The sequence below is a fragment of the Zootoca vivipara genome, chromosome 1 (assembly GCF_963506605.1).
Source record: "Zootoca vivipara chromosome 1, rZooViv1.1, whole genome shotgun sequence".
NCBI lineage: Eukaryota > Metazoa > Chordata > Lepidosauria > Squamata > Lacertidae > Zootoca > Zootoca vivipara.
The window spans coordinates 7,452,388-7,477,787 of record NC_083276.1 but is presented as its reverse complement, the minus strand read 5'-3'; the positions used below and the strand labels follow the sequence as shown (position 1 = coordinate 7,477,787).

The 25,400-nt window shown below is 48.2% G+C and overlaps 1 protein-coding gene across 2 annotated transcripts in view; it reads right to left on the bottom strand.

Moving 5' to 3' along the window:
• The window catches only part of DAAM1 (dishevelled associated activator of morphogenesis 1), a 179,405-nt gene that overhangs the window by 74,449 nt on the left and 79,556 nt on the right, over positions 1-25,400 (bottom strand). For both annotated transcript variants that reach the window (XM_060271207.1, XM_035104035.2), the window contains exon 3: positions 16,233-16,322. In XM_060271207.1, the coding sequence (XP_060127190.1) occupies positions 16,233-16,322 (90 nt within the window). The remainder of the gene's footprint in view (positions 1-16,232; positions 16,323-25,400) is intronic.

The window sequence follows — 25,400 nt, the reverse complement described above, 5'->3', positions numbered from 1 at the left end:
ACAGAGTATAACAACAACAACAACAACAACACAACAACAACATCATAGTTTAACTGCCAAAGTGGCTTCTGAGTGGTTGACAAGCATAAAACCAATTGCAAAAAAATGGAAATGCAAATAATTAAAACACGAAATGAAACAATTCCGTCAAAACACCAAAATAGGCAACCAGTTAAGAGATGCAACAAAACAAGCCCCTTAAAACAGCCTAATCATTAAACAGGAAGTTCTCAAGACAGAAGACCACGGGAACGCTTTTCTGAACAGGTGTGTCTTCCACAGCCGGCGGAATGCCAATACTGATGGGGCCCCTTGGATTTCAGCAGGGAGAGCATTCCATGGCGCAAGAGCCCACGGCGGGGAAAGCCCACCTCTGTGATCATCGTTAGGCCACAGCAAAACTAATGAGGCCCCATCTGTGGATCTTAATGCCCTTAACTGAACAATATAGAGGGACTGTGCCTAAAGCATTCCTGGGCACTTGAGGCCCACAGATGAAGCAGGCGTTGTTGGGTCACAAAGCCCCAAGTCAAGCAGAGAGCATGTAGGACCTTGGACAGCTACAAGAGAAGGTGTTTCTACAGGGAGGTGGAGCCAGCTGGAGCCTTACGGAGGCTGGTCAAGGCTGAAGTGTGGTAGGCTCTATCTACCTGGAGATGCTGTCTGGCTGTCTGTCTAAGGGTGCTTGCCTTATAGCAGGCTTCCTCAACCTCGGCCCTCCAGATGTTTTTGGCCTACAACTCCCATGATCCCTAGCTAGCAGGACCAGTGGTCAGGGATGATGGGAATTGTAGTTTCAAAACAACTGGAGGGCCAAGGTTGGGGAAGCCTGCCTTATAGCCTCTGGAAGAGGAACTGCAGGGGAGTCTGAGCCAGAGGATGGTGGCAGGCAGGGCCTCGAGAAAGGAGCCAGGAGTTCTGCCCCTGTGGATGTCGCTGGAGCCTGGTTTCCATTTTAAAAGGGCATCAGACGACAAGATCTCTCCTCCTCCACGAGGGGAGACTTTGCGGGCGGGACACGCTCCGCGCGGCAAACAGGGGGGCGTGTATCGCCCCCCTGCTGCAGCCAATCCCTGTTGCTGCACCAAGCCTCTGGCTGGCCAATAGGGCCGGCCGGGGGGCGGGCTTTGCAGACGTTTAAATCAGCGCGGCAGCAGGGGAATCCTCCTTCTCCTTCGGCATCCCGACGGATCTCCCGCCCACCCTCCCTTTAGGTCTTCCATTTGTGCGTGTGCTTTGACCTTGCTATGGACTTCGGTTGGTTGCCTTGGTTGCCCAAGGGGCCTGGTAGGAGTTTTTTATCCATTTGGCTAATTGGCACCGGCCTCTTGGTTTTTTCGCCTACCTCGTAGCAATTCGCCACAACTTACTTTCGGTATTTGGCGGTTAGGCATTGGAATATGGAGCGTCTGGTGTGTTTGAGGACTGCTTGTGGCCATCATCCAACCCTCCTCTTATAGGGGTATCCCCTTAAGGGATCCGGCGGTCGTGGATCCTGTTCGATGCCCTGCTGAGGCTAGGGCCATGGCACGACCCCCGGTGTCGCCAGGGGGAGCTTTCAGTTGTATTTGCATCAACAGGCTCCTCCCTCGGGGTGTTAACCTGATATCACCCCCCGCAGAGTGGGGTGGGGTCATGCTTGCTAGGGTGTCCAATGCCTAAGCCAATACCTCTCACTTGCTCTAACCAATAAAGTTGTGGCCTTATTTTACCCATTAACTCAAATCCATGTGTCACTGTGTCTTCAATGAAGGCGCCAGACGAGCCTCTCTGGGGAGAGCATTCCACAAACGGGGAGCCATTGCAGAAAAGGCTTTAAACCTGATCAAGCAAGCAGCAGAGTTACAAATCTCCCTTCCTCCCAAGGCTCAGGAACCCCTTTGAGCTGCGCGCTCCTTCAAGGATTGCAGAATTTCCCACTTTGGCTGCTTTTGCACAGCTGCTGAGCTCCGAGTAGCACACAGGCTCTTTGATGAATTGCAGAAAAACGCTTCCCATGCAGTTTGCTCAGCTGCTCGGTCAAAGGTCCTGCCACACTGAACATATGGATTTTAACACGAAGGCTGAAACTCAGCTCTAGCTCAAAAACGGACCATTGGCTGTGCAACTTGTTGGGGTGGGTGGGAAGGAAGAAACCTCCTTATCTCTGCACCTGTGGCTTAATCCCAGCCGTAGGCTCACAGCAGCTTCCTGAATTTTGCTGATTTGCAGACAAGGCAGGACACAGCCCCGTGACATCCCTGTCTGGGGTCAGGTTGTGAAGGAGAAAGCCAGGTGACCAAGCCGTGTTTAGCCCAAAGACGGAAACAAGGGAGCAGGAAGTGGGGAGGGGAAAGGTCTCTGAAAGGAAGAGTGGCAAGTGAAAGAAGCTAAAATATAGCAGCGCCGGGTCAGAATTATGTAGCTGAGATAGAGATTTCCTCTTTCCTCACCTCCCAGAGCAATCATTTCCTCCTCTGGGAGAGGATGCTTTGCAAGAGCCTTCTCAGTTAAGCACAACAGAAACCCAACGGAGGAAACAAAACCTGGGGCAGATATCTGCGGGCAGCGAAACAGCGGAAGGACGCTGCCGTTCTCATCTTTCCCTCAAGGCCAATCTTTAAAACGCGTTACACAGGAGTAAGCCACACAGTTCAGATTCCCGTTTTCATGCGAACCTCTCCCTGTCGTACTTCCCAAGGCAGCACAAGAATTGAAACGCAGTTATCCCAACATTTTGTAGTGTAATCCCTCTGAAAAAAAATTAACGTGAATTTAGATGCATTATATTAGTCTGCCTAAAACTGCATATACTAGTGAAAACACCATACAGAAGCTCATTATATTACTGAATGTATATACCACCTTTTTCAAAACACCACGGCAACACAAAAAACATTATTATTATTATTATTTCATTTATTATGCTGTTGCGTCTCAAACAATTTGGCAAGTCATGAGGGCTGCAAAGAATCCCAAGTTGCAGTTCTGCAATCTTGCTCCACTCAAAAGTTCAGCCTTTTTTCTTTTTTCTTTTTAAAGGGGGGGTCACAAAACCTCATGGTAAAAAAGGGGGGGTCACAAAACCTCATGGTTTTGATTTATGGGCTACTTAAAATGAGGCTGCATTTTAAATTTTAATATTGTATTTAAATCTGAATTTTAATTGTTTTCTTTTCTTTTATGTCTTATTGTACTTTTATTGGTGTTAGCCGCCCTGAGCCCGGTTTTGACTGGGGAGGGTGGGGTATAAATAAAATAATAATAATAATAATAATAATAATAATAATAATAATAATAATAATAATGGGATTGTCTGTTTATTATAGCTGCCCCCATTTTATAGGGGAAGGTAAACAGCTGCGAGGAAGGATTCCCAGACTCAGCCCAGCCCTGTTCCTGTTATGGAGCATATGGGTACGTGACCTTCTGGCTGGGTAACAAGAGGCAGAGAAGTCCTCACACGACTGTAGGCTGGGAAGTTCTGTTTAATAAAAACAAGGGTTTAAGTAAAACAAGGGGGTGGGGAGAGGTGCAAGTCACAAAATGTACTAAAAATGTTCTTTCTGGTCCGGGGATGAGGAAGCTGTGGCACTTGAGGAGCTGCTGGCTGCTAGATCTTATTGCCTCTTCTCAGTGCCCAATAGAGGCACCATCTTGCGCCCAAGATTGAGGGGCACGCCATGCAAAACATCATTGGCAGGGAGACCGGTCACAGAGCCCGGCGTGGCGTAGCACCTCTCGCATGCTCAGGAGGAACCCACGCTGTTATGTACTGAGCTGAATCATAGAACAATAGGATCCAGAATCAGCAGTCTGATTGGTCCGCAGGAGCCACCCAATCCAACTCCAGGGGGAAGTGAATCCGCAACCTGATTGGCCTGCAGGAGCAGCCAATCAGGCTGCTGGCAGAAGTCAATCCACAAACTGATTGGCCCACAGGTGTAGCCCTGAAGTAGCCAATCATGCAAAGCCCATTGTGTAAATAATGTATACAAGCAGATGGTTTTGGGAAAAGGGCATTCTTCTCTTCTTCTCTTTGATGACTAAGAGCTGAATAAAGAGCATGAAATTCACTCTCAACTCTGAGTATATTTCACATGCCATGTTTGGTGTCCTCTGCCCCCTCAGCATTGAGAGGGCCCAATCCCCCACCAGCAGATATTGAGGGGGGCCAAAGACACCTTGCCTCCGGAGAGTTGGTGCACATGGTGGCCATCCTGGTTGGGGATGATAGGAGTTGGAATCTAACAGCATCTGAAGGGCTGAAGGCTCCTTCTCTCTCTCTCTCTCTCTCCGCCCCTGATCTATGCTGCGGATAGGGCTAAAAGATGGGTTATTGCTCTGTTTATTTCAACATTCCATACCAGTGTTTCCCAAACTTGGGTCTCCAGCTGTTGTTGGACTACAAAACTCTCATCATCCCTGGCTAGCAAGGCCAGTGGTCAGGGATGATGGGAACTGTAGTCCGAAAACAGCAGGAGACCCAAGTTTGGGATCTACATACCTCTTAATGACAACCGTCTCGTGGTGTACAACCAAGAATATAGATAACAGTTAAAAAGCTATCAAATCAGAACTTGGTTCAAATTGCCTGCTGGAATTAAACGTCTTCTGTAGCCACCAGAAGTTCAACAGGGAGGGCGGCTTGTCTGACTGAAACTGGAAGGGGTTTCCTTGAAACTGAGCTCGTAATGTAGAACTCCCGGCTCCAGGTGCGTATGAGCCATGGGGGACCTGAAGTCTCCTGGATCCAAGTTCTTAAGGGATGGGGTTCAACCCTGCTTGGTTCAGCTATGTATGCTAATTCCTCACAGAGCAAGCGGGATTCGACTCTTGCTGGCAGATGAGGGTCTGACCCTGCTCAGTCACTCACCCACTTCCCCCCACCCCACCCTGTATGCCAATTTTGGTAGGTGGATCACCCACCTGTCCATCACTCTGTGTCATTATGATATCACAGGAGCGGCAGCCAGCCCATCCCGCCCACCAGCTAAAGTTGTCCCTGAGAGGTGGTGGGAGATTAACAACGGCCACCTCCTCTGATGCAATCTTCCCCAACCGTGGGTGCCCTAGATCAGTGGTCCTCAACCTTGGGCCTCCAGATGTTTTTGGCCTACAACTCCCATGATCCCTAGCTAGCAGGACCAGTAGTCAGGGATGATGGGAATTGTAGTCTCAAAATATCTGGAGGCCCAAGGTTGAGGACCACTGCCCTAGATAATGCTGAACTACAACTCCCATCAGCCCTTGCCACTGCGCCATGCTGGGGCAGCGGTCCAACAACATGTGGAGCCTGGACAAGACAGCTCCAAAGGCTTATACTCCACACCCACCTATGCTAGAGAAAGAACATTTTGCCATGTGCAGCCAGAATATCCCCATCACTATAGAACAGGTTGACCCAATGTGGTCTCTCTCCTCCTGCCTCCCCTGCTTTCATTTCCTTTGGAGGTTTCCTCCTCTCCAAAGATCTGGCCAGAGGGAACGAAGAGGATTCAAAAATGTGTGCCAGAAATGTCAGCTTCTTCCTAGAGCACTGAAACGGACAGATGCGCTAATGTGCTCATTTCACACCATCGCTGGGAGGGTAAAAGAGTAAATTGCTACCCCTACCAGTCACACACACACACAAAAGGGCGAGCCAATTTCAGTGGTCACCAGCGCCCTGGGGCAAAGTGGCAAATGAGACTGAAATATCCCATTGAAGGCAGAAGACTCTGATATTGTGCATGCACTTCATAGAATCGTAGAGTTAGAAGGGGTACCAAGGATCATCTAGTCCAACCCCCTGCAATGCAGGAATCTCAGCTCAAGCATCCATGACAGATGGCCATCCAGCCTCTGCTTAAAAGCCTCCAAGGAAGGAGAGCCACCACCTTCCGAGGGAGACCGTTCCACCGTCAAACAGCTCTCACCATCAGAAAGTTCTTCCATATGTTTAGTCGGAATCTCCTTTCTTGTAACTCGAAGACACCGGTTCGAGTCCTACCCTCCAGAGCAAGAGAAAACAAGCTTGTTCCCTCTTCCAGCCCTTGAGATATTTGAAGATATCATTGGTAGGGTTGCTGAGCTTGTAGCCAGAAATCTTGTCATCGAGGGCCCCAATGGGTGCAAGCCTGGGAATGATGGCCAAGCAGAACAGCAAAAACCTACATTCAGGTACCCTAAGAGCTTCTCAAGTAGCTTATAATTAGGTTAAAGAAACAAACACCATGAATTCTCTCTTTCCTAGCATACAAGTCCTTGTGTCTAAGCTATTTTATCTGCAGATGGCCTTGTGTGAATCACCTTAAAGAAGGAAGAAACATAGTTCAGGGGGTTGCATGAAAAGGGCTCCGGGTTGAATCCCCGATGTCTCCTGGTAAGGCTGGAGGTGGGGTGGGAAGACTCCTAAAGATACCCTGGAGAGCTGCTGCCAGTCAGTGCCGACAGTACTGAGGTAATGGACCAATAGTTTGACGCTTTTAAAGGCAGCTAGCTCCCTGTGTTCCTACTTGCATTGGAAAGCCAAAAAGCAATCCTATTAAATATTTTTTAAAAATCATATTGTAGGGACCCAGGTGGCGCTGTGGGTTAAACCACTGAGCCTAGGGCTTGCTGATCAGAAGGTCGGCGGTTCGAATCCTTGTGACGGGGTGAGCTCCCGTTGCTTGGTCCCAGCTCCTGCAGTGGGAAGGTAAACGGCGGTTCCATGTGCTGCTCTGGTTTGCCAGAAGCGGCTTTGTCATTCTGGCCACATGACCTGGAAGCTATACACCGGCTCCCTCGGCCAATAATGCGAGATGAGCACGCAACCCCAGAGTCAGTCACGACTGGACCTAATGGTCAGGGGTCCCTTTACCTTTAGCTTTTAAAAATCATATTACATATTAATCCGATTGCTTTCATCATCAGTTTATTCCAGCAGCTTTGGACTCATGGTTCAAAGCACTGGGAGGAGACGTTTATTACATTTATTGAATAAATAAAATACAATTTGGTTTCCTCCTTGTATCTCGACAAATGCAATCGGGGCAAAGAACGCAACTTTTCTCTCTTTAGGAAATGAGAGCTGGCTGGGAAGGGGCCAGGAAGCCCTGGAGGAAGACCAAGTTGTGATAGCTGGGATGCGCACATATACGGGCACGCCCAGGCTGCAGCCTAGGTTGGAGGCACAATCTAGCTTCTCTGCTCACTTCAGCAATCGCGCCTGTCAGCCTCAAGGCTCCCGAAAACAATGGATAAGTCTGGGAAGGGAGGGGGTGGAGAGAGAGAGAGAGAGAGAGAGAGAGAGAGAGAGAGAGAGAGAAGAGGAATCCAACAAGAGATTCCCTATATTAATAAATACTGGAATGACTCCATTAAAATTCGGGGAGCTGCGCCAGCTCTCCAAATGATATGATCCACTCTTGGCCCCTAAAGAGTTTGGATGTTGGTTGGTTTGTTGCTTTTGAGTCTTGCGGTAAAGAAGCGCTGCCCCTCTCGGAGGTATCATAGAATCATGGAATCTTAAAGAGTTGGAAGGGACCCAAGGGTCATCTAGTCCAACCCCCTGCAATGCAGGAATTTCGGCTAAAGCATCCAGGGCAGATGGCCATCCAACCTCTGCTTTAAAATCTCCAAGGAAGGAGAGTCCACCGCCTCTCGTGGGAGTCTGTTCCACTGCGAAGCGAAAAGGCGTTTTCGAGCATAACTCTTTCCCTAGGCCTTTGAGAAACTGCCTAAGTTTTGTGCAGCTGTTCTCCAGACGAGATAAGGAGCTCCCTGACACAGAACCAGGCCATCTGGCTTAGCATTGTCTTACCCTGAGTGGCAGTGGCTGTTCAGGGTTTCAGAGAGAGGTCGCTCTCAGCCCTGCCTGGAATTGACAGGAATTGAACCCAGAGCCTTCTTCTGCATGCAGGGCAGGTGCTCTAACCACTGGGCCACAGCTCCTCCCTTGTGGGACGATGAGTCCCTGGACAGGCTGTAATCTAACAGCATTTCTTGCTGACCGCTCAGGAAAGGATTCAGATCAACATTGACCTTGCAAATCTACTGTACCGACAGTATGTCCCTATTTTCATGGGAGAAATGTTAGAGGGTATGTAATGGCCTTTCTTTGCTTCACACGCCCCCCCCCCCCAAAAAAAACCAAAGGCTTGTATTTCCCAGGTTCTCTGTTCATCCATCCATTCCCCACCCCCACCCCCACCCCCACATAATAAGCAAATACAGCATTAACTTTCATTGTCAAACGGCTCATTGTTTAAAAAGCTTCAGTTAAAAACCCTAAAGATTGCTAACAGATGCCTTTCTGGGCTTCAGACGGGAAGACGGGGGTGGGGTGGGGTGAGAAACAAGAGCAGGTATTTAAAAGGGGGGGGATTACAGTATTTCAAGGTTCCACTTCCATATATCACTAAAGGATTTCCAGCATTGGCCAAAGAGGTGTCTCTCCAGGAAGGACGGAAGCACACCAGTCTTCATTCATTGTTGGCCCCCGAGAAACTGGTACCTGGGGAGGGGGGGGGGTTCCATGGCCCCAGACATCAATGAGCCCTGGAGCTTGTGGCTCAATGGCAGAGCAGGTGTGTTACATGCAGAATGCCCAAGGTTTGGTTCCTAGCTGCTCCTGGTAAGTTTGGGAAAAGATGCCTGGGATGTAACTCTGGCTAGCTGCTGCCAGTCAATGTAGCCAATATAGAGATGATGATGGTGATAATAATAATAATAATAATAATAATAATAATAATAATAATAATAATAATAATTTGTATCCTGCCCTCCCCGGCCAAAGGCAGGCCCAGAGCGGCTAACATCATATAAATAAGACAATATGCACAATACAATATACAACATGCAAATAAAATAACATTCAACATTCATTAAAATAATATAGATTAATATTAGATATCAGCATTTCAAAATTAAACAGAAATCCACTCTTTACAGTTGCAATAAGTAATTTCTAAACTCCAACCAATAAAACAACAGCAAACCACAGGGCACAACATAATACAATACAAAATGAGATAGATAAGACCAGTGGTCTGACTCTGTTTAATGCAGCTTCCTGTGTATTGAATTGCCCCGTGCATTTGTTCCTTAAAAAACACACCAAAAAAAACACCACTGTGCCAACAGTCACTATAATACAGTGGACTGCTGTTCATTCTGCTGCACAGAGACATCTAACGCTGCACCTGCAAAAAGCTTGCAACCTGCAGCAAAATAGCAAATCCAAAGAGGTACCAACTGCAAGGTATCAAGGTGGCCGATGCTGTTCTCAATCTACACAAAGCAGTCATTCTTGCTAGCCGCCTGCGATTTTTATCACAGGCTGTCTGGTGACTGGAATTTCTATCCACAAAGGTAAGAGTTTAAATACCTGAGGGAGACAGGTTGTGTTTGAATGAAGGTGATGCTGCTGCTGGTTTTTTTTTTTTTTAATGATATAAAGTTGCTGATTTCACAGCTCAAAGGAAAAGCTTACTGCCTGTTCTTGGTTAATTACCAAAGCCTGGAAACCAGACTTTAAACAAGCTACTGGTACTCCTCAATGCCTCAACAGCTTTGGACTGTGCAAATCTTTCTCTGGCAATTTAGCAAAAGCCCTTCTCAGGATTCAGGAAACATCATATCAGCTTCCCACAACCTGGGGCTCCCTTTCATACGCTTCAGAGCATAACATTCTCATCAGATGGCAGGGACGCTGAACGAAGCTGTGGTCCAAAATACCAGAAGAGCACTGGGTTGGGGGAAGCTGCTTTTGACTTAAGAAGGCAACAGTTTTCAGTCTCTCAAATCGCCCGCTGAATAGTTTCAGTGATCTCCATCTGGCTGTTTGCACTAAGCTATTGAAATATGCCTTTAATCTGGCTCGAACCCGGTCTCGGGTTATTATTCCACATTCTTCCCTCACTCCCTGTTCTCAGTTTACACTTGTGCGCACAGCTTCATTTCTTTCTTTAAATACACACAACTGAAGGATCGCCAGTGGCCATCAAGTGCAATCAATGCTCCGGAGTCTGTTAATTCCACTATTTCTCTTTTTGCCATGTTAGCACTGAGGGCACAGCAATATCCAAGGAGAGAAGAGTTCCAACAGAAACTGCTATTGGCATTTGCAGGGCAGCATCAATAGATATTTCTTCTTCTTCTTCTTCTTCTTCTTCTTCTTCTTCTTCTTCTTCTTCTTCTTCTTCTTCTTCTTCTTCTTCTTCTTCTTCTTCTTCTTCTTCTTCTTCTTCTTCTTCTTCTGCGATCACTTGTAGCCGAGTAAGATTGTCTTCCATAAACACAGTTTTAGCAGTGAGTCCGTAAGTGAGTGTGGAGGCCAATTCTGGATCCATACATCCTTCCACAGTGGGGACATTGGTTCCCAGGCGGGAGTTGATCACGGTGTGGATTTGCCAAGCGTGCCTTCCTCTTAGCACGTTTCTCCCTTTCGTCCTGAGTTCAAATGTCTTTAAAGCCCATGACACCTTTGGTAAAGGCTGTTCTCCAACTGGAGTACTCGCAGGCCAGTGTTTCTCAGTTGTCAGTGTTTATACTACATTTTTAAAAAATAGATTTGCCTTGAGTGAGTCTTTAAACCTCTTTTGTCGACCACCAGCATTACGCTTTCCATTTTTAAGTTCGGAATAGAGTAGATGCTTTGGAAGACGATCATCAGGCATCCGCACAACATGACCACTCCAACGAAGTTGATGTTGAAGAATCGTTGCATCTGGGTTTAACCGTACTGCCACCTGCTCCTGTAAAGTACTGCTTCATATTTAAACACCCTATATCCGTCTGAGAAGGAGAACTCAGTATCCTGATTTCCCTTTCTTATTACACCCATCCACTGGCCTTAAAACACACAAACTCACAAAATCCAAATGAACTTCAAAGGCCTTTTCTATCGTAATCCGAAAATCCCTCCCCTGAGCGGAGTCATCGCTTGGGCTGCACTGTTTCATGTGCGCTGCATTCCTTTCTTGGGGTCACTGCCCAGGGACTTTCTATTACTGCTCCGCAGCTTCACTCGTCTCTCGTTCTGCCTCCCTTTTCGAAAGCAGTCAAGCCAGCCTCATCTCTCGCCGCAGCCATTATGCAATAAATCCAGATCCTCTTCAATGAGGATTGCTTTTGTTCCTCCCGGCTTTGGAGTCCCCTTGATCGCTCGCACGGCACAGGCTTCTACACAACCATTTGGCAGCCATGGGGAGAAAGGGAAGGACGGGTGGGGCAGGCAAATGAGAAGGGAAAAGGCAGACTCTATTCAAGTGGGAGACCAGACTCCTCCGCAGATGGGATGCAAGCAGTGTGGGAAGAGGGGGCACCCTTGGAGAGATCTAGGGGTCCTCGTTCCGGCACCACCACGCAGCTTAGGCATTCATGATGTACTGAAAACACACCATCAAACGCCTGTGGAGTCTTGGCACTCACCGAAGGCCCCCGCCAAGCCATTTTCTCAGTCTAATAGTGAATGGAGGCATAAAGGACTGGCTCCCTCTACTACGGTATTCTTTGGGTATGTTCACCCCATACATTCAAATCAAAGGGAAGCGGGTGGCACTGTGGTCTAAACCAGTGTTTCCCAACCTTGTGCCTCCAGATGTTTTGGGACTACAACTCCCATCATCCCTAGCTCGCAAGACCAGTTGTCAGGAATGATGGGAGTTGTAGTCCCAAAACATCTGGAGGCACAAGGTTGGGAAACACTGGTCTAAACCACTGAGTCTCTTGGGCTTACTTATCAGAAGGTTGGCGGTTCGAATCCCCACGATAGGGTGAGCTCCCGTTGCTCTGTCCCAGCTCCTGCCAACCTAGCAGTCTGAAAGCACAGCAATGCGAGTAGATAAATAGGTACCGCTGCGGCAGGAAGGTAAACGGCGTTTCCATGCGCTCTGGTTTCTGTCACGGTCTTCCGTTGCGCCAGAAGCAGTTTAGTCATGCTGACCACATGACCTGGAAAGCTGTCTGTGGATAAACGCCGGTTCCCTCGGCCTGAAAACACTGCAGAGCACTGCGAGATGAGCACTGCAACCCCATAGTCACCTTTGACTGGACTTAACCGTCCAGGGGTCCTTTACATTTTATCTTTTTTAAAAAAACATTTAAAGCACTGTTATACCATAGAATCATAGAATCGTAGAGTTGGAAGAGACCACAAGGGCCATCCAGTCCAACCCCCTGCCGAGCAGGAAACACCATCAAAGCATTCTTGACATATGCCTGTCAAGCCTCTGCTTAAAGACCTCCAAAGAAGGAGACTCCACCACACTCCTTGGTAGCAAATTCCACTGTCGAACAGCTCTTACTGACAGGAAGTTCTTCCTAATGTTTAGGTGGAATCTTCTTTCTTGAAGTTTGAATCCATTGCTCCGTGTCCGCTTCTCTGGAGCAGCAGAAAACAATCTTTCTCCCTCCTCCATATGACATCCTTTCATATATTTGAACATGGCTATCATATCACCCCTTAACCTTCTCTTCTCCAGGCTAAACATACCCAGCTCCCTAAACCGTTCCTCATAAGGCATTGTTTCCAGGCCTTTGACCATTTTGGCTGCCCTCCTCTGGACACGTTCCAGCTTGTCAGTATCCTTCTTGAACTGTGGTGCCCAGAACTGGACGCAGTACTCCAGGTGAGGTCTGACCAGAGCAGAATACAGTGGTACTATTACTTCCCTAGATCTAGATGCTATACTCTTGTTGATGCAGCCCAGAATTGCATTGGCTCTTTTAGCTGCTGCATCACACTGCTGACTCATGTCAAGTCTGTGGTCTACCAGGACTCCTAGATCCTTTTCACATGTACTGCTCTCAAGCCAGGTGTCACCCATCCTGTATTTGTGCCTTTCATTTTTTTTTTTTGCCCAAGTGTAGTACCTTACATTTCTCCTTGTTAAAATTCATCTTGTTTGCTTTGGCCCAGTTGTCTAATCTGTTAAGGTCATTTTGCAGTGTGATCCTGTCCTCTGGGGTATTAGCCACCGCTCCCAATTTGGTGTCATCTGCAAACTTGCTCAGGATGCCCTCAACTTATTTATCAGATGGTTGGCGGTTCGAATCCCCACGACGGGGTGAGCTCCCGTTGCTCTGTCCCAGCTCCTGCCAACCTAGCAGTCTGAAAGCACAGCAATGCGAGTAGATAAATAGGTACCGCTGCGGCAGGAAGGCAAACGGCGTTCCCATGCGCTCTGGTTTCCGTCACGGTGTTCCGTTGCGCCAGAAGCGGTTTAGTCCTGCTGGCCACATGACCTGGAAAGCTGTCTGTGGATAAACGCCGGTTCCCTCGGCCTGAAAGCGAGATGAAGCCCCGCAACCCCATAGTCGCCTTTGACTGGACTTAACCGTCCAGGGGTCCTTTACATTTTATCTTTTTCTTTTTAACATTTAAAGCACTGTTATACCACTGTGTGTAAGGACAGGCTCTGGCAGATTGAGCAGACGAGACCAAGAGCAGGTCCACTGGTCAAAAAGGCAGTTTCTGCCCGTGCTGGAGAGGGAAGTGAGGAGCAGGTGGCGCTCGTCCACCTGGGAAGCCAGCCCACCTAGGAGACTGAAAACTCTGATCTTAAACCTCTGCTGCCTTGTGGAGTATCTTCCCTATATCTTGTGTACAGGGAAGTTTTTAATGTTTGATGTGTTACTGTGCTTAATCTGTTTAGTCTGTTGGAAGCTGCCCAGAGTGCCTGGAGCAATGCTGTCAGGTGGGCAGCATCTAAATATCCTAAAACTGATCCTAAAACTCCACTGCTATGCGGGACATTTTCAGGATAAGAAAAGGCATAAACCATGCGTAGGCAAACTAAGGCCTGGGGGCCGGATCCGGCCCAATCGCCTTCTAAATCTGGCCCGCGGACGGTCCGGGAATCAGCGTGTTTTTACAGGAGTTGAATGTGTGCTTTTACTTAAAATGCATCTCTGGGTTATTTGTGGGGCATAGGAATTCATTCATTATTATTTTTTGCAAAATATAGTCCGGCCCTGAGGGACATGCATGTTGACAGTGGAACGGCCCCCTGCTGAAAAAGTTTGCTGACCCCTGGCATAAACCCTACACAAATTCGGAGTGGAGTTCCTAAGCTAGCGCCTTGTATGCCTTCCAGCAACTCCTGCAGCCAAGCAGGCGGGGAGAAGGAGCTTTTGGGATGTTGTTTTTATTTTGATTACGCATTTTGTGGTTTTATATTTTGATTTTATTCTGCGAACCGCTCTGAGACCTCTGGGTATGGGGCGGTATATAAATTCAAAAAATAAATAAGTAATAAAAAATAAATAAAACAAACGTCTGGCTCTGCTTTCCACTGGACCACAGCAGCGAGGCCGAAAGTAGGCTCTTGTCATCTGGGCAGCACAGGACCCCCATACACGCTGGCCAGGATTGCACCCCAGTGAGGACACTTTGGTGCTGCAAGCACAGCAGTGTGACTTCACCCCCGGAGGCACACTCCATTGTCTCTCAAGACGGATGGATACCAATGTCAATTCCGCCGAATTCAAACTATAAGTTTTGTTTGCAGGCCACCTGTATGAAGTTCATGGGCTACCGGTGGTCCACAGACCACAGTTTTGGGACCCTACTTTAAAATTACTGCATTGCACGGGGTTGGACTGGATGACCTCTTGGTTCCCTTCCAATGCTACAACTCTATGAAAAGAGCCATCTCCGCCTCGCTGCATCTTTTCTCTAGATACGCCTCATTCCTTCCAAGCCCCGTTTGCTTCCCCCCCACACACCGCTGATCACCCAGATGGCTTGCCGCCATAAACGCAGCGATGCTGCTTTCGCACTCGGTGCTTTCTAAACCAAACACGTCCTCATGCTGATGGCTTGTAAGGCTGCCTGCTAGCTAGGCGTAAATTTTGCCTTAAACGAGGCCACAATTCAACATGGGAGTCTACCAGGCGCATGCAAATCTAACGGGCGATGAAAATGGGCAAGTAGGCAAATTCCCCCCCCCCCAAAAAGGCCTTTGCAGGGTTGTATTTTCCAAGCCTTGCCTTTTCGTTACCTGAGTTGTATTAAGATGCTTTGAGGGCATCCTTTGTATCCCATGAAATTACCGTATTTTTCTGTGTATAAGACGCCCCCTGTTTTGGGGGGCTCCAAATTAAGAAACACCCCTCAGCACTACCCATGTATAATACGAGCCCCAATTTTAAACTTTTTTTTGTTAAAAAAACACCTAGTCTTATACATGGAAAAATACGGTATAGAAGATTCATCTGGTCTCTAGGCTCAGGCCAGAAACAGCGGAATCCTCTGCAGAAGACTCTTTAGTGCAGAAGGGAAATATTGAGGGCTGAAAGTGTTCCTGTGTACGAGGAGAAGGCTCGCACTCTGCACCCACCCTCTGCTGGTGTCAGTGCCAATACTTGTTTTCAGTTGGCGAGTTAATTGCTGCTTTTGTTTTAAGTGGGCTTCTTAAGATTTTAGTTGTTTCATTGCAATTTCCAGCTTCGCCTTGCGCATGGAGGCAGATCTGCCTTTGCGATGTACACAGAAGATATGTGATCTGCCTTTTCCTCAGTTACAGATTTAGAGAGGAGGTTCCCAAACGCCCCACACTTGAAAACAGCTGCTGGTGGATCACTTAATGATTTCTCAGTCTACTGTAGCAATCGAAACGCACTGTGCTAAGGTCATAGGATTGTGGAGTTGGAAGGGACCCCCCCCAAGAGTAAATTAGTTCAACCAGTGCAGGAATCACAGTAGATGTGGCATGGTTGGCAAAGAATTCAAACTGTAATTCAATAGAATGCTATATTTTAAATAAAAGCAGCTATAAAAATACAATCAAATGTCAACATGCACGTTCAGTGTGATGGATGTGCCTGTCTCCTGTCTTCAACTGTAAATCCACAGATGTGCGGACCACCTGAATAAAGCTTACAGATCACATTTTGGGAACTCCTGATTTAGGATACGGTCGTGCCTTGGAAGTCGAACAGAATCCATTCTGGAAGTCCATTCGACTTCCAAAACGTCCGTAAACCAAAGTGTGGCTTGGAAGTAGCGGAAGCCCCAGCGGTCGGTTCAGCTTCCAAAAATACAGTCGTTCGCAAACCGGAACAGTCACTTCTCGGTTTGTGGCGTTTGGGAGCCAAAGCGTTTGGGAACTAAGCTGTTCAAAAACCAAAGTACAACTGTATTGCCTTTAGGGGTTCCTCAAAACAGACCCAACACATCCTGCAAGATTCTCTTCTTTGTTTCCCAAACTTGTCCCGCAGAAGAGAAAGCAAAAGAGCCGCGGAGGCAGTCAGTATGATCGTACTTTTTAAAATCATTCTCTTACCTTTTTCTTGCTGCAGTAGATCTGCCATTTCTTTTCTGCTGGAAGAGCAAACATGGCTTCTCGATGCTTATCTGAAAGGTCGAGTTCATCCTAAGGAGAGAGAGAGATGCCATACGTCATGAAAACATCCAATTTATTGCAGAGATTAGCATTAACAACTTGTGAAGGAGAAGGGGAGAAACCCTCATAAGCCCTGCTGGTCAGTGATGATGAGGGGAGCCCTGGCCCCCCCTCAGGCACATAATTCTGAGGGGCCACAACCCGGCGCCCCCATGACAGGCTTCCTTGCTGAGGCTGTGTGGCTGCCACCTTCTGGAGCCGTGGCGAGGTGAGCTGAGCCCAGGCTGGGCCGTTGCGGCTGCAGTGGCACCTCCTTCTCATTGCGGCTGAGCCGGAGACTGGACTTTTCTCAGCCCGCCCCGGTCCTTCCCAGGGTCCTCCCTTCCAGCATGTGCCCTGCAGCAGGAGCACGGAGGTGAGAGTCGCCCGCTCACCCAGTACACACAGCCAAGGAGAGGTGGCCGGGAAAGGGCTGCGCTTGGCACCTTGGCCTGCTCTCCATTGCCTGCTGCAACACTGGCACTGCTGGGATGCTGCCAAGCCCGCCAAGGAGCACTGGCTGCTGGGAGCTCACCGAGGGCACGTGCGGCAGCCGGCAGGCAACCTCTGTGAGAAGCGGCCACTGCAGAGGCACAGCGAGCAAGGTCTGCCTCCTGACGCACACGCACACAAGGAGGTTAGGGGGCCAAATCGTTGCCTTGTCCTCGGCACTGCCAATGCACACTACGCGGTTGCTGCTGGATCAGGCAATGGCCCACCCAGTCCACCCTCCTCTTCTCACAGCCGTTTTCAGAAGTATGGGCAGGAGTCAGGCTCTGGGATTTGTAGTGCTTTGCAGGACTGGGGCCTGCCTCAGCTTGTGCTGGAGAAACAGGGAGTGGCCACTCAGGTGAGACCTCAGCTTGTGCTGGAGAGGCAAGGAGTGGTCACTCAGGTGAGGCCACTTGATACCTCACTGCACCTGGTGGCAGGAGCTGGGAGGGATAAAAGCTCAGGATTTCCCTTCAGCTCTTTGCCACAGCAACGCTATCCCTGCCTGGTTGCCTCTGGCCTCTTGCTCCTTGGACCCTTGCCTTGCCGACGCCTTGCTCCTTGGACCCTTGCCTTGCTGACACCTTGATCCTCGACCCTTGGACCTTCGCCCTGCTGATGCCTTGCTCCTCGACCCTTGGACCTTTGCCTTGTCGACGCCTTGCTCCTTGACTCCCAGACCTTCGCCTCCGCCTTGCTCCTTGACCCTGCGACTGCCTGCTGCTGGACCCTCAGCCCTGCACCTGTTCCTGCTTCTACATCACCATCTTGCCTCTGGTCCTGACGTCCTCAGTCAGGGCTTCAACAGCCCGCCAACCGGACTGTGACAGCCATCAAGCAGATGCCTACGAGAAACCTGCAAACAGGACCCGGGTGCGAGAGCACTCTTTTCTCCTGCGGTCTCCAGCGACTCATATTCAGAAGCGTTACTGCCTCCAACCGTCCAGGTTTGGGCAATCATATCTGGTGGGTCATTCATCTCCATGCCCACACACCTATCATTTCTGCAGCTCACAAGCGTCTAAGACGCTTGGGTGATTCCCACAAGAGGGTTTGCAATCTCTGGGTGAGGTTCCCTTTCCTTCTCCAGCCCACAGCAGAAAGAGCTCCTGGAAGAAGATCTGGCTCAGCCTGTCGACAGAGTTATTTTGGAGGCCTCTGAAGAGCTTTATCCTGCACCCTGTACGCTGGCCTAAAGGTAAAGGGACCCCTGACCATTAGGTCCAGTCGTGACCGACTCTGGGGTTGCGCGCTCATCTCGCATTATTGGCCGAGGGAGCCGGCGTATAGCTTCCAGGTCATGTGGCCAGCATGGCAAAGCCACTTCTGGCAAACCAGAGCAGCACATGGAAACGCCGTTTACCTTCTCATAGAATCATAGAATCATAGAGTTGGAAGAGACCACAAGGGCCATCCAGTCCAACCCCCTGCCAAGCAGGAAACACCATCAAAGCATTCCTGACAGATGGCTGTCAAGCCTCTGCTTAAAGACCTCCAAAGAAGGAGACTCCACCACACTCCTTGGCAGCAAATTCCACTGCCGAACAGCTCTTACTGTCTCGCTATAGTGGTTCCTATTTATCTACTTGCATTTTGATGTGCTTTCGAACTGCTAGGTTGGCAGGAGCTGGGACCAAGCAACGGGAGCTCACCCCGTCACAGGGATTCGAACTGCCGACCTTCTGATCAGCAAGCCCTAGGCTCTGTGGTTTAACCCACAGCGCCACCTGGGTCCATCCAAATGATGCTGGACTCCCAACTCCCATCATCCCTAAGCAATGGCCATGCCGCCTGGGACTGATGCTAGTTGGGAATCCTAGACCTCTGGCAAGAGGCTGGGGGAGGCTGCCCAACAGCTATGCAGAAGGGAGAGTTTGTAGGACCTTCGCTGACAGCAGGCACCAAGATGGGGAATTTCACAGCTACTGAAATTTATGGGGAAAGGATAAGCATGTCTTTGGATTAGAGGTGATCTACAAGACAAGCCGCCACCGCCATGGGTCACCAGGGGATTAATTAGCCAAATTGATCTCCAAAACTCAGGTCAATCTGTAGATGGTTCGCTGAATATTGAGACAAGTTACTAAGAGTCGCATGCAATAAATAAGGTGAAGGGTAAATTCTGTCACCCCCTTCAGAGCTCTTCACAATCTCTTTTTGTTTTAGCAACCCCAAACAATTTAGTATAGCCAGCTCCTCTCAACGTGGAAAGCTAAGGGAATACTCATTTAGCTTTCAGAAAAAAAGCCCACCAAAAATATCCACGATGCACATGAGTATTATCCCATCTCCCTAACCCCATCCCATTATTTTTTTTTGAAAATATTTTTAACACACTCTAAATTACAACTGCATCTGATAGGTAACCAAACAGCCTGATTAATTAATCTCCAGCAGAGGCCTAGGTGAACAACTGTGTCTTTAAACAACACCCAAAGCTTTGCAAAATCTACACCACTCCTATGCCAGCAGGAAGCGCCGTTTCAAATTGGGAGGTATCATAGTTGAGAAATCTTATGGGCCTTTTATGCTCATGCTAAGCTTCCCCCAGCAGGAGCCTAGCCAGATTGGGATCTGCAACAGCTGCAGTTTCTAGGTCAGATTCAAGGGCAGCCCCACAAAGAGCACATTACAATGATCATCAAGGATTGCCTCTCCCCATATGAACTGACTTGGACCCTGCTATCATCATCTGATGCTCTTCCTTGTGTGCCAGCTTTGCAAGAGGTCCGGAGGATGGCAATGCAAGAAGGGGCCTTCTCTGCGGTGGCTCCCCATTTGTGGAGTGCTCTCCCCAGAGAAGCTCGCCTGGCACCTTCATTATACACCGTTAAGACTCCAGGTAAAGCCATTCCTCTTCTCCCTGGCCTTTGGCTAATGAAACAATCTATGGCATATCCTCCAACATGTTGAGTTCCAAAACCAGGTTCTTCCCATCTGTGCTCCCGTGCAAGATCACGGGGCTCAAAAGGCACTTTTTTTGGTGTGTTCTTACGGTGCCCCAAAGTGCGCATTTGAGTGCCACACGAGATCATGGCGCCCAAAAGCGCTGGGGGGGGGGGGGCAAAACCGCACGAGAACATGACAACAAAAATGGCCGCCGTGCTCTCACAGGAAAAACCAGGGATCCTGGGTGTATGCCATGGCCTTTTAAACTGTGGGTAGGGTTTGTGATTTCTGTTTGTTACTATACAGTCATACCTCTAGATACGAATGCTGTGGGTTGCGTACAACATGGGTTACGTACGCGCCGAACCCGGAAGTAACGGAACGGGTTACTTCCGGGTTCGGCGATTCGCGCATGCGCAGATGCGGCCAATGACGTCACACGCATGCGCAGAATAGCACGGGGAGCATGCGCAGATTCGGCGCTTCGGGTTAAGTACTGCTCTGGGTGCGTACGGGGCTCTGGAACAGATCCTGTTCGCATTCAGAGGTACCACTGTACTATGTATTTTTGTGTTTTTACATTGTAAACTACCCTGTGATCTTTGGATGGAGGGTGGTAAATAAAATGAATTAATATTAATGGCGATAATGATCTTCTTGAGGTTATCAGCACATGGGGTCACCACGGCACATTTGCGAACTATGAAGAATACTGGCTAGCTAGCAATAATAATAATAATAATAATAATAATAATAATAATAATAATTTATTATTTATACCCCGCCTATCTGGCTGGGTTTCCCCAGCCACTCTGGGCGGCTTCCAACAGAAAAATAAAGTACAGTAATTATTAAACATTAAAAGCCTCCCTAAACAGGGCTGCCTTCAGATGTCTTCTAAAAATCAGGTAGCTGTTTTCCTCTTTGACATCTGATGGGAGGGCGTTCCACAGGGCGGGCGCCACCACCGAGAAGGCCCTCTGCCTGGTTCCCTGCAACTTGGCTTCTCGCAATGAGGGAACCGCCAGCTTTTGGAGGGGTGCACAAGAACACCCAAAAGTTTTGGACCCAGCAGGTCCGACAGGCGCCGAGTCAGGAGGCGGCTGAAGCAGGCAAGAATTCAAAGCTGCCGCCAGCCACACTCACAAACTGGATATAAAGGAACAGAAAATTGGCCCCTTAAAATCAGTCCAAATGAGGGAAAGGATGCTTTTCTAAGAGGAAGGCATTGCAGCAATGACAGAACGCTGCCTTCATCGCTTGAAATCCTGCCACGAAATCCCTCTAGCAATCTGCACACAAGCTTCATCCCAAGCAGTTTCAATTAACAATCACGAAGCAGACTAATTAGTAAGCAGGAGATGCCAATTGGCAATTAGCTTCACAGCCCATCTGCATTTGTCCGCTTGGGCATGAATGGAGCCTGCTTATCAGGTAGCTAGAAATGGGGCAGTGGGGCAGGGAAAGAGTGATAAAAACCATGTTGCTGAACGACCACAAGTCCAGCTGGAATCTCAAATGCAAGCAGGAGAAGCCTCCATTCAGTATTTCCAAATCTCAGTATTTTTTAAGAACCAATCTTGTTATCTTTTCAAATCAATTGTCTCTGCACAGGCCTCGTGCATGCTCATGTCGTTTTAATATTGGCTCCTTTAAAAGTAAGAATAATTTGGCCACCCAAAAGGAACGCACACACCACAGTTTAAAAGCCTCTGCCTTAGTTCATTTCCATTTTGACTGTGCGTCTTTCTCCTTCTTGCACACTGGAGCAAGTAAATTTGTTGTCGGAGCAAGCTACAGTCAAGCAATGGAGGTCGTAGAATCCTTGAACTGTAGTGTCCAACCCCCTGGCAAATAGACATTCTGTTCTGACGACTGCAACATAGGTTTAAGCCTAGCTGAGTTTCTGAGGGACCGTTGAAGGAGCTGGGCATGTTTAGCCTGGAAAAGAGGAGACTGAGAGGATAGGAGAGCCATCTAAAGGGCTCTCACATAAGAGAGGGAACAAGCTTGCTTTCTCCTGCTCTGGAGGGTAGGACTCGAACCCATGGCTTCAATTTACAAGAAAAGAGATTCCAACTAAACATCAGGAAGAACTTTCTGACAGTAAGAGCTGTTCGGCAATGGAACGGTCTGCCTTGGAAGGCGGTGGACTCTCTCTCCTTCCTTGGAGGTTTTTAAAGCAGAGGTTGGATGGCCACCTGTCACTGATACTTTAGCTGAGTTTCCTACATCTGATTACCTTCTTCCAAAGCAACTACTCTATTCCGAACCAAAAAAATGGAAAGCGTAATGCTGCTGGTGGTCAACAAAAGAGGTTTAAAGACTGTCTCAAGGCAAATCTTAAAAAAATGTAGTATAAACACCGACAACTGGGAAACACTGGCCTGCGAGCGCTCCACTTGGAGAACAGCCTTTACCAAAAGTGTCATGGAATTTGAAGACACTCGAATTCAGAACGCAAGGGAGAAACGTGCTAAGAGGAAGGCACGCTCGGCAAATCCACACCGTGATCAACTCCCACCCGGGAACCAATGTCCCCACTGTGGAAGGATGTGTGGGTCCAGAATTGGCCTCCACAGTCACTTACGGACTCATTGTTAAAACTATGTTTATGGAAGACAATCTTACTCGGCTACGAGTGATCGAAGAAGAAGAAGAAGAAGAAGATTGCAGGGGGTTGGACTGGATGACTCTTGGGGGCCCTTCCAACTCTACAATTCTACCATCTAGTCCAGCGTTCTGTTCTCAGTGGCTAAGTCAAATACAACAGCACCACCTGCGTTTCTGACCAAGGGGCATTCAGATGCACACATTCCCTTTGACAGTGGAGGTCAAACAAAGCACTTAAGAGTTCTTAAAAAAAAAGTATATGTGCTATATAAATTGTTTGAGCCCTTGTGGCTAGTAGCCATTGAGCAGTCTCATCAGGCTCTAGGCTGACGGGGCAGCGGATTTCAGATGGGGGCATTCACAATCCTACTTAGAAATGTTGGGGATTGAACCCGAGACCTTTTGTTTGCAGAGTATACACGCAGCCACTGAGCTACAGCCCTTCCCTGACCTCACAAGACTGATGCAAGGATAAAAATGGGGTGGGTAGAGAACTATGTGTGCCACCCTGAGTGCCTTGGAGGCCAGGAGAGGAAGAAATGCAGTAAACAAAAGGCAAGCATGGATTGCAGGAGTGCTGCTCATGCTTCTAGAGGGAGTCGTGATTCCTGCAAAACCAGTTTGCCAGGTGAGCACAGCATCGAAAAGGGAGTGTGTGCATCTCTGAGAGCAAATGCTGATAGCTAGAATACTGTCTTCCCTGTGTGTTAGCAATGCTTTCAGGGCAAGAAGCAATATTTCGCCTGGTGCCTTCACTATACACCTTTAAGCGCCAGGCAAAAACGTTCCTTTTCAACCAGGCCTTTGCCTGACTTGATCTACATCCTATACCAAGGTGTCAGAAAACTTTTTCAGCCCCCCCCCACCCCCAAGTATAGTACTTTACATTTCTCCCTGTTAAAATTCATCTTGTTTGCTTTGGGCCCATTGTCTAATCTGTTAAGGTCATTTTGAAGTGTGATCCTGTCCTCTGGGGTATTAGCCACCCCTCCCAATTTGGTGTCGTCTGCAAACTTGCTCAGGATGCCCTCAAGCCCATCATCCAAGTCATTGATAAAGATGTTGAATAAGACTGGGCCCAAGACAGAACCCTGTGGCACCCCACTAGTCACTACTCTCCAGGATGAGGAGGAGCCATTAATGAGCACCCTTTGGGTTCGGTCAGTCAACCAGTTAAAAATCCACTGAATGGTAGCATTGTCTAGCCCACATTTTACCAGCTTCTTTACAAGAATATCATGGGGCACCTTGTCAAAGGCCTTACTGAAATCAAGATAGGCTACATCCACAGCGTTCCCTTCATCTACCAGGCTTGTAATTCTGTCAAAAAATGAGATCAGATTAGTCTGACATGACTTATTTTTCAGAAACCCATGCTGACTTTTAGTGATCACAGCATTCCTTTCTAGGTGCTCACAGACATATATAGGGCGGTATAGAAATAAAATAAAATAATAATAATAATAATAATTTCCTGCTTCCAACATATTGTCCGAGTTATTAATTTCGATTCATAAAGCCTGTCAAACTGGGTGTAGTCTGCTCTCTCTAAAAATACTTGGTACCAACCAACCCATTTTTAATCCTTCGTTGATGTCATCCAAAACCCGGTTCGATGGGTGTGCCAACATCCTTTGAAACGTAAGGCTACATTTCCATTTCGAATCGCCCGGAAAATAACGAGGAAAAGTCAACATTCAGGGTGTGTGCACACCCTGTTTGCACCACACAGTTACACACATGCAGAGTCAGCAGATATGAACACGGCTGCTCCGTCCCTTATTTCTCATACAGCTGGATCAAGGGCTTTTGGCTGCACTGCAAGATTAAGCATCTCTCTGTGCTCACATCGGTTTGTGCGGCATTTCGTCACAGATTGTCGGCTCCTTCCCAGGCCACAACATTCAACGAGCTTCTCCCAAACAAATGTTTGTTAGGAGTGCTAGCTCTAATCCATTTAACAGCGGTAGATCAGCTACAGTGTAATCACAGATTTATTTGTTTCTTTACAATGCCCCAGACAGATCAATGGGGTGCCCTAGATTGAAGTACCCAACAAGGATCCATGCTAGTTTCCTGTTTCAAATTTGACAGAGAGAGAAATGGATGTTCCCTTCTGCTTGCATCCCGTACCTGGCAGGAATGTTTTAATTCCAGGGCAAAAACAATAAGACCATCTCAGGAAACTGAAGCTGACAGTGTTATGTCAAGCGGCTCTTAAATCTAGATTTATATGGTACCAAATGGATACGAGTGTGTCCCAGTTTTTGAAAGGCACTTGGTTCTGGCATTACTAGAAAAGTACAGTGGTACTTCCGGTTGCGGATGGGATCCGTTCCGGAGCTCTGCTCAGATCCCGAGGTTTCCGCAACTGGAGGTGCCTGTTATGCACATGCACGCAGCATGGAAGAGTGCTTCTGCGCATGCGCAGTGAAACCTGGAAAAATACTTCCAGGTTTGCCATATGTGTATACCACAAGATACGTAACTGGCAGTGAACGTAAGTAGAGGTACCACTGTAATATTCTGTTGTTGTTTAGTCGTTTAGTCGTGTCCGACTCTTCGTGATCCTATGGACCAGAGCACGCCAGGCACTCCTGTCTTGCACTGCCTCCCGCAGTTTGGTCAAACTCATGTTCGTAGCTTCGAGAACACTGTCCAACCATCTCGTCCTCTGTCGTCCCCTTCTCCTAGTGCCCTCCATCTTTCCCAACATCAGGGTCTTTTCCAAGGATTCTTCTCTTCTCATGAGGTGGCCAAAGTATTGGAGCCTCAGCTTCACGATCTGTCCTTCCAGGGAGCACTCAGGGCTGATTTCCTTCAGAATGGATAGGTTTGATCTTCTTGCAGTCCAAGGGACTCTCAAGAGTCTCCTCCAGCACCATAATTCAAAAGCACCCATCCTTCGGCGATCAGCCTTCTTTATGGTCCAGCTCTCACTTCCATACATCACTACAGGTAATATTCTGTAAATTCCCCCAAAGATAGTTTAGAGAGAGATATGCTTTGCAATATCACCCATTCTCCAGAATTTATTTCCCGCAATTCAATAAAAAGGTTTTCAAAACGCAGCTC